At 46.6% G+C, this 9,608-nt stretch overlaps 1 protein-coding gene across 1 annotated transcript in view; it reads left to right on the top strand.

The window, feature by feature from the left end:
- The first annotated feature begins 5,434 nt into the window (after positions 1 to 5,434).
- lratb.1 (lecithin retinol acyltransferase b, tandem duplicate 1) overlaps positions 5,435 to 9,608 on the top strand; it is a 29,066-nt gene continuing 24,892 nt past the window's right edge. The window contains exons 1-3 of the mRNA XM_065950285.1: positions 5,435 to 5,803; positions 7,428 to 7,528; positions 9,521 to 9,590. Coding sequence (XP_065806357.1) covers positions 5,575 to 5,803; positions 7,428 to 7,528; positions 9,521 to 9,590 — 400 coding nt within the window. The 5' untranslated portion in view covers positions 5,435 to 5,574. The remainder of the gene's footprint in view (positions 5,804 to 7,427; positions 7,529 to 9,520; positions 9,591 to 9,608) is intronic.

Here is a 9,608-nt window from a genome sequence, read left to right as displayed (position 1 = left end):
AACTCGGCCCTCTCTGTCCATCAGGCGTAAAGCTGTAGTTTAATAGCTATAAAACACTTGAAGCAGAAGAAGAAATTAGCAAACCTTTATGAGATAACCAAATCCGACCTCCAGAAACTCTCCAGCTCAGCCTTTCAAACAACCCTTAATAAAAACAGGGTTCATTTAAAACGTCTGCTGGGCATATTGAAACCTTTGAGACCTCTGCCTCCATTAGTAAGCACGATAGACATTGAATGAGTTATAGTTTTATTCTGATGTTCATTTAGCGAATCACGTTCTTATTCAGAGTCACATTGACAATGAACCCTGGTTTGACCTGGACTATAATTGTGACCCTAAAATTTCAGTTTTATTGTTTTATTTTAACACAAAAGGGACCCTTAGTGGTTGACTGTCAGAGAGTCGATTTTACACTTTACACTCACATCCAGAGTTATATCAAAGTCAAAATAAATAAACCCAAATTAAACATAGTTTTTAATTCAATATATCAGAGAAATTACCCACCTTGTGTGTATCTGGTATGTGTTGTCGTGTCCAGCTAGTCCAATGTGTAGATGTCCTGCATGATGCCAAACCACTAATGATGTATTCGAAATCCATTTTTCATTGTCAAAGAGCCAGTTAACCATTTCTTCACCATGTCCTGACATCCGGCCGTGTTTTTCCTAATAAGAGCCAATCAGAAGGCAGAGGCCGTCCTGGAAGATACTCAGCCCCCCCTGCATGCAGACTTCTGCAGACTGGGAGGAGGTTCACTTATGGAAGGAGGGTCAGATACCTGAGGTCATTTGTCCCATCAGCTGTTGGGTTTCTAAATCAGCTGATGGGTTTCTAAATCAGCTGATGGGTTTCTAAATCAGCTGATGGGTTTCTAAATCAGCTGTTGGGTTTCTAAATCAGCTGATGGGTTTCTAAATCAGCTGATGGGTTTCTAAATCAGCTGCTAAATCAGCTGTTGGGTTTCTAAATCAGCTGATGGGTTTCTAAATCAGCTGATGGGTTTCTAAATCAGCTGATGGGTTTCTAAATCAGCTGCTAAATCAGCTGTTGGGTTTCTAAATCAGCTGATGGGTTTCTAAATCAGCTGTTGGGTTTCTAAATCAGCTGCTAAATCAGCTGTTGGGTTTCTAAATCAGCTGTTGGGTTTCTAAATCAGCTGTTGGGTTTCTAAATCAGCTGTTGGGTTTCTAAATCAGCTGTTGGGTTTCTAAATCAGCTGATGGGTTTCTAAATCAGCTGTTGGGTTTCTAAATCAGCTGATGGGTTTCTAAATCAGCTGATGGGTTTCTAAATCAGCTGCTAAATCAGCTGTTGGGTTTCTAAATCAGCTGTTGGGTTTCTAAATCAGCTGATGGGTTTCTAAATCAGCTGTTGGGTTTCTAAATCAGCTGATGGGTTTCTAAATCAGCTGATGGGTTTCTAAATCAGCTGTTGGGTTTCTAAATCAGCTGATGGGTTTCTAAATCAGCTGATGGGTTTCTAAATCAGCTGATGGGTTTCTAAATCAGCTGCTAAATCAGTTGATGGGTTTCTAAATCAGCTGTTGGGTTTCTAAATCAGCTGTTGGGTTTCTAAATCAGCTGTTGGGTTTCTAAATCAGCTGATGGGTTTCTAAATCAGCTAATGGGTTTCTAAATCAGCTAATGGGTTTCTAAATCAGCTGATGGGTTTCTAAATCAGCTGATGGGTTTCTAAATCAGCTAATGGGTTTCTAAATCAGCTGATGGGTTTCTAAATAAGCTGCTAAATCAGCTGATGGGTTTCTAAATCAGCTGATGGGTTTCTAAATAAGCTGCTAAATCAGCTGATGGGTTTCTAAATCAGCTGATGGGTTTCTAAATCAGCTGATGGGTTTCTAAATCAGCTGTTGGCATTAAACTTCTACTACGTCTTTTATCTCACTCCTGTCCATCATGATGACATCAATGGGAGTTCTGTTTTATGTTCATTAAATCCGCCTCCTCATCAGGTACGTGATTGGTTGGATGAAGCTGCCGAACACAGAGAAAGAGAGCGAGGCAGGGACCAGTTTACACAGGTAGATGTGTCGGGATAGACGACCTCGCAGTGGCACCGCCAGCACCACGGGCAGGTAGTTAAACACCATCACGACCTGCGACGTCACACATCTTCAGTCAGTTTCCAAAGACCTAGAATGAAGTCAAGACTTTGATGTAGTTGTTAACTTCAGATGTAATTTATGATCTACCTGTAAGACCAAAACGGTAACGAAAGCCTTCTTCTTGTTTGGATCCACTCGCTCTTTGCTTCCATCACCTGGAGCCGGCTGACGCAGGACCTGGGAACAACAACAACAGTTATGATAATGTCATGTGACAGGCTTCTCAGGCTTCTCAAATGAAATCCATTTTAGTGTTGGTGTCAGTAAAACAAGAAGGGATGTGGTTTCTGCACACTGACCTGCAACATCTGCGCGCAGCAGAAAACCTGCAGGACCAGCAGCAGCAGGAAGAGGACGGGGAAGGCAAAGACAAGCTTCTGGACGTTACAAATACAGAAGAACAAAGTGAAAGCCCAAACCAGAGGGAGCGCACGGAGACGAGACCTCACGGTGTTATACCTAAAAGACACATGGACGAATGCTTTGAGCTTTCTAACAGAGTCAGAATACAGCCAGGGAATGTGTGTCTGTTGTTTTGTGAGACCTCAGGTAGAACACAGGGTGAACCACTCCCAGGTATCTCTCCAGACACATGCACGCCTGAAACAGAGGTCGACCTGTGGAGAGACACGAGGAATCATCAGCTCATGGAAAAGATATACCACCAAACTCAAGGGGAAGCTAGTATGTAAGGAAATGTAGCAGAGGACTGATGTACCTGAACTCAGCAGACCATAGAAGAAGAGGTTGAAGGTAAACAGAGAAGCACTTCTGATGGAGTAATAGTTGAGCGGTCGCAGGAACGACAACAAAATGTACACGCACTCTAGCGCTGCCAGGTTTAGAGTAAAGACCTACAACAGATCAGAATGTGACTACAGCATCCTCCTGTTGTGATTTACTGTCCATCAAAAACCTCTTTGCTTAAAAGACTTTTACTTTAGTCCGCCATCTTTATACGAAATATAATGATACGTTTCTCAACTCAACCGAGTGTCTCCACCTGTCTCAGCTGTTTCTTCCCGTGAGGGAGCGTTTAAATCAACATGTTATTACACCAAAGAGATTTTTCCAAACTGTTCCAACGTTATTCTTCATTGGATACTTGGATTGTTTACCTCAGTGGCTTGGACGGAGTGAGTGCTGTGTCCGATGTACCAGACCGTCCAGGCGTTCACTGGCAAGCCGAACTGCACAGAAGGTAGGAGACGACTTTTAGAGACTTTCAGCCATGGAGTTAAACGTTAAACTAAAAGCCTAATTTGAAGTGGCTTCCAGTTCAGTCCTGAGGATTCTGCCTGGTGGTGCATGAAGAAAAAAAAACATTCTGCCGGATGAGATGAACCTTCTGGAAAGATTTCAACAACGCTGAAAGCATCTAGCTAAAAGCACCTCGTCGTGAATTCATTAGATGATACTTTTAAACTTTTAGTCTTAGTTGAAAGATTTTGATGATTTTTTAAACAAGTAAAAAATGTCCATCTTATGCTTTTAAAGACCCCCCTGATCCACTACACCGTGTTCTGTTAGAATCTGTCATGTGTTGTACAAACACATCGGAAACAAAACCTTTGACAGATAACTGTGGAGGATTTTTAAAGAGTCTCGTCTCTCTTTCTGCCAACGTACCACCAGGTTGATCGCCTCCACGGCGAAGAAGATCTGGACTCCCAATGGAGAGGAGGGGCAGGGGTTCCAGAGATCCCCCTTAGAGGAGTTCAGAGAGGGGGAGCTGTCGTAGGAGGACGAGTTCATCCTCGCTGCAGAAGGAAACATAAGACGTCCAGTGTGAAAGTAAACTGGTCCTTCTGTCATGTCTCCCATCTTCAGATTCTGACTGGAGCTCTTTAACAAACAGCTCTCGTTATTTTTATCTGGAACTATTTAAAAGCATAAACTGGTGAAACTGCTCCACCTGCTGTTCATCTGCAATAACCAATGAAGAGATAAAAATAAGCAATCTTTTGGCATTTTGGCTGCATAGACACAAATTCTTTTTCTCCTTTAATTTAACTGGTCGACACTTTTATGGTAGAAAAAGTGATTTTGTGTCATGACACTGATTATGGTATCCCACAGGGCTCAATTTTGGGCCCCATCTCCTTTTCCTTTTTTGCAAGCTTCCTCGTGTTAACATCCTATCAAACCATAATATTATCTGCTAATTATCAGATCTAACAACAAACCTTCCACATCACCTTTGTCTTTTTTAGAAAACGTCTTTATAATAAAAGTAATCATTGAAAACATCCTCACACATCATTGATCAAGCTGTTATGTTCCCAAACATATATACTCATTTATCTGCATTAAAGAACAGAACGTATCGAGCCCGTCTCTTCATCTGCATCGACCATGTGTGTGAATTACAGTGACGTTGATCTTCAGCTCTCTGAATCAGACGCACGTTGCTCAATCCAAAGTTTCCAAACATCGAGACTCAGCAGAAACACAACGATCCGTTAGAGGTCGATATGTGACTCACCTGTGTGTGTGTCCTCAGGTAGCTTTGTGGACTGATTCCCTCAATGCACACAGTTTAAATCAACCAGAAACAAGAAACCACACACACACACACACACACACACACACACACACACACACACACACACACACACACACACACACACAATAGGCTTTGCATATCGCCGTGCTGCTGCGTCACGACTCGGCCCTGACGACCTCTCTGCTTTTCTTTGATGGTTTTTAAATGTAAAGAGGAAGCTGGAAGAGGAGAACTGATGCTGCGTCATGTTTCAGGACGTGTCGGTCAGAGGACGATTAGGAGCAGATATGTTTCAGGACGTGTCGGTCAGAGGACGATTAGGAGCAGATATGTTTCAGGACGTGTCGGTCAGAGGACGATTAGGAGCAGATATGTTTCAGGACGTGTCGGTCAGAGGACGATTAGGAGCAGATATGTTTCAGGACGTGTCGGTCAGAGGACGATTAGGAGCAGATATGTTTCAGGACGTGTCGGTCAGAGGACGATTAGGAGCAGATATGTTTCAGGACGTGTCGGTCAGAGGACGATTAGGAGCAGATATGCTTCAGGACGTGTCGGTCAGAGGACGATTAGGAGCAGATATGTTTCAGGACGTGTCGGTCAGAGGACGATTAGGAGCAGATATTTAATCATCATGAACTCTGACAAAGAAAAGGTGAAAGACAATGAGAATAAAGACATAACGTAACATGAAACAGAATCTAAGACTGTGTAGAGGAGTGACATCCAGCAGGTGGCAGTCATGTAACGATGCAAGCTGCCACTGAAACCCAAAGAAGAAGACAGAATAGGCGGAACTCTTCTCTGACGAGTTTCCGGTCGGACTGTTTTTATGGCTGGACCAGTGCACCTTGACCCTGTCGGAGGCGCTCCCCATGTCTCTTCTCTCCTTGTTCTCACTTTATAATTCATAAAAAACATTTTAAAACATTTAAAAACAATGTCGACTTTTCAACATGTACTCCGGCACGCGCCGCCGCTCGTCATGCGGTCGTCGCGAGGCAGCTGCGCAGAAAAACGACTCAGTTTGTCGTTAAACTTCGGGATAGTTCGTCTTAGCTCGAGTGTCATAAATCAAAACAAGCCGAGCTCCAGGTGTTACACGAGCTCGACCACACCGGTCCGGATCGGCTGTGCATCCGGGTTCTGGGGGGACACAGCCACCTCAGGTAAGAGCCAATCACAAGCCTTACTCAGGTGTGTGTGTGTGTGTCTACCTGTTCAAACTACCTGCACGTGGAGAACACCTCGTGACGTCCACAGACTTTAATAAATAAATAAATGACGTCATGTTCAATATGGTAACACACTGTCATCGGGTACAGGTACAGGTACAAGTACAGGTTCAGGTACGGGTACGGGTACAGGTTCAGGTTCAGGTACAGGTACAGGTACAGGTTCAGGTACAGGTACAGGTACAGGTACAGGTTCAGGTACAGGTACAGGTTCAGGTTCAGGTACAGGTTCAGGTACAGGTACAGGTTCAGGTTCAGGTTCAGGTACAGGTTCAGGTACAGGTACAGGTTCAGGTTCAGGTACAGGTACAGGTACAGGTTCAGGTTCAGGTTCAGGTTCAGGTACAGGTTCAGGTACAGGTACAGGTTCAGGTTCAGGTACAGGTACAGGTACAGGTTCAGGTTCAGGTTCAGGTACAGGTACAGGTTCAGGTTCAGGTACAGGTACAGGTTCAGGTTCAGGTACAGGTACAGGTACAGGTACAGGTTCAGGTACAGGTACAGGTACAGGTTCAGGTTCAGGTACAGGTTCAGGTTCAGGTACAGGTACAGGTTCAGGTACAGGTACAGGTTCAGGTTCAGGTACAGGTACAGGTACAGGTTCAGGTTCAGGTACAGGTACAGGTTCAGGTACAGGTACAGGTTCAGGTACAGGTACAGGTTCAGGTTCAGGTACAGGTACAGGTTCAGGTTCAGGTACAGGTACAGGTTCAGGTACAGGTACAGGTTCAGGTTCAGGTACAGGTACAGGTACAGGTTCAGGTTCAGGTTCAGGTTCAGGTACAGGTACAGGTTCAGGTACAGGTTCAGGTACAGGTACAGGTTCAGGTACTGGTACAGGTTCAGGTTCAGGTACAGGTACAGGTTCAGGTACAGGTTCAGGTACAGGTACAGGTTCAGGTACTGGTACAGGTTCAGGTACAGGTACAGGTACAGGTTCAGGTACAGGTTCAGGTTCAGGTTCAGGTACAGGTTCAGGTACAGGTACAGGTTCAGGTACTGGTACAGGTTCAGGTTCAGGTACAGGTACAGGTTCAGGTACAGGTTCAGGTACAGGTACAGGTTCAGGTACTGGTACAGGTTCAGGTACAGGTACAGGTACAGGTTCAGGTTCAGGTACTGGTTCAGGTACAGGTTCAGGTACAGGTACAGGTACAGGTACAGGTTCAGGTACAGGTTCAGGTACAGGTTCAGGTACAGGTACAGGTACAGGTACAGGTGTACTCTGAGAACTGTCCCGTCATCCTTCAGGTGATCCCAGGCTGGCTTTAGACACGTCCTGAAAACACCTGGAAAAGAATTCAAACATTGTTATACACATGAAGGGGGCGGGGCTTAGCAGCAGACGACCAATGAAACACATGAACACGTCTGATGTCAGAAGCACTATGATAACAACTGTGTGTGTGTGTGTGTGTGTGTGTGTGTGTGTGTTTGTCTGTGTGTGTGTGTGTGTGTGTGTGTGTGTGTGTGTGTGTGTGTGTCTGTGTGTGTGTGTGTGTGTGTGTGTGTGTGTGTGTGTGTGTGTGTGTGTGTGTGTGTGTGTGTGTGTCTTCAGTGCCTCAGTTGGTCTACAGTGGGAATCTGGACTTCCTGGTCTTTGATTACCTCAGTGAGATCACCATGTCTCTGCTCACCGCCGCCAAGACCAAGACGCCCGTGAGTCTGCAGGGGGCGCTGTGCTGTCTCTATAATAACTGTGTGTAGTGTCTCCTCTGAGTCTGCAGGGGGCGCTGTGCTATCTCTATAATAACTGTGTGTAGTGTCTCCTCTGAGCCTGCAGGGGGCGCTGTGCTGTCTCTATAATAACTGTGTGTAGTGTCTCCTCTGAGCCTGCAGGGGGCGCTGTGCTATCTCTATAATAACTGTGTAGTGTCTCCTCTGAGTCTGCAGGGGGCGCTGTGCTGTCTCTATAATAACTGTGTGTAGTGTCTCCTCTGAGCCTGCAGGGGGCGCTGTGCTATCTCTATAATAACTGTGTGTAGTGTCTCCTCTGAGTCTGCAGGGGGCGCTGTGCTGTCTCTATAATAACTGTGTAGTGTCTCCTCTGAGCCTGCAGGGGGCGCTGTGCTGTCTCTATAATAACTGTGTGTAGTGTCTCCTCTGAGCCTGCAGGGGGCGCTGTGCTGTCTCTATAATAACTGTGTAGTGTCTCCTCTGAGCCTGCAGGGGGCGCTGTGCTGTCTCTATAATAACTGTGTGTAGTGTCTCCTCTGAGCCTGCAGGGGGCGCTGTGCTGTCTCTGTAATAACTGTGTGTAGTGTCTCCTCTGAGTCTGCAGGGGGCGCTGTGCTGTCTCTGTAATAACTGTGTGTAGTGTCTCCTCTGAGTCTGCAGGGGGCGCTGTGCTGTCTCTAATAACTGTGTGTAGTGTCTCCTCTGAACCTGCAGGGGGCGCTGTGCTGTCTCTGTAATAACTGTGTGTAGTGTCTCCTCTGAGTCTGCAGGGGGCGCTGTGCTGTCTCTGTAATAACTGTGTGTAGTGTCTCCTCTGAGCCTGCAGGGGGCGCTGTGCTGTCTCTATAATAACTGTGTGTAGTGTCTCCTCTGAGTCTGCAGGGGGCGCTGTGCTGTCTCTATAATAACTGTGTGTAGTGTCTCCTCTGAGTCTGCAGGGGGCGCTGTGCTGTCTCTATAATAACTGTGTGTAGTGTCTCCTCTGAGCCTGCAGGGGGCGCTGTGCTGTCTCTATAATAACTGTGTGTAGTGTCTCCTCTGAGCCTGCAGGGGGCGCTGTGCTGTCTCTATAGTAACTGTGTGTAGTGTCTCCTCTGAACCTGCAGGGGGCGCTGTGCTGTCTCTAATAACTGTGTGTAGTGTCTCCTCTGAGCCTGCAGGGGGCGCTGTGCTGTCTCTATAATAACTGTGTGTAGTGTCTCCTCTGAGCCTGCAGGGGGCGCTGTGCTGTCTCTAATAACTGTGTGTAGTGTCTCCTCTGAACCTGCAGGGGGCGCTGTGCTGTCTCTAATAACTGTGTGTAGTGTCTCCTCTGAGTCTGCAGGGGGCGCTGTGCTGTCTCTGTAATAACTGTGTGTAGTGTCTCCTCTGAGTCTGCAGGGGGCGCTGTGCTGTCTCTGTAATAACTGTGTAGTGTCTCCTCTGAGCCTGCAGGGGGCGCTGTGCTGTCTCTATAATAACTGTGTGTAGTGTCTCTTCTGAACCTGCAGGGGGCGCTGTGCTGTCTCTATAATAACTGTGTGTAGTGTCTCCTCTGAGCCTGCAGGGGGCGCTGTGCTGTCTCTATAATAACTGTGTGTAGTGTCTCCTCTGAGCCTGCAGGGGGCGCTGTGCTGTCTCTAATAACTGTGTGTAGTGTCTCCTCTGAGTCTGCAGGGGGCGCTGTGCTGTCTCTAATAACTGTGTGTAGTGTCTCCTCTGAGCCTGCAGGGGGCGCTGTGCTGTCTCTATAATAACTGTGTGTAGTGTCTCCTCTGAACCTGCAGGGGGCGCTGTGCTGTCTCTATAATAACTGTGTGTAGTGTCTCTTCTGAACCTGCAGGGGGCGCTGTGCTGTCTCTATAATGACTGTGTGTAGTGTCTCCTCTGAACCTGCAGGGGGCGCTGTGCTGTCTCTATAATAACTGTGTGTAGTGTCTCCTCTGAACCTGCAGGGGGCGCTGTGCTGTCTCTAATAACTGTGTCCTGTTGTAGACGATGGGTTACGCTCCAGACTTCGTCCAGGTCGCTCTCGCTCCGTTCATCAACGACATCCACAGAAAAGGTGAGACGCTGCGTCGCC

Source organism: Labrus bergylta, chromosome 22, assembly GCF_963930695.1.
Source record: "Labrus bergylta chromosome 22, fLabBer1.1, whole genome shotgun sequence".
Lineage (NCBI taxonomy): Eukaryota > Metazoa > Chordata > Actinopteri > Labriformes > Labridae > Labrus > Labrus bergylta.
Note: the sequence above shows the minus strand (reverse complement) of the source record. Positions and strands in the feature narration are given on the sequence as shown.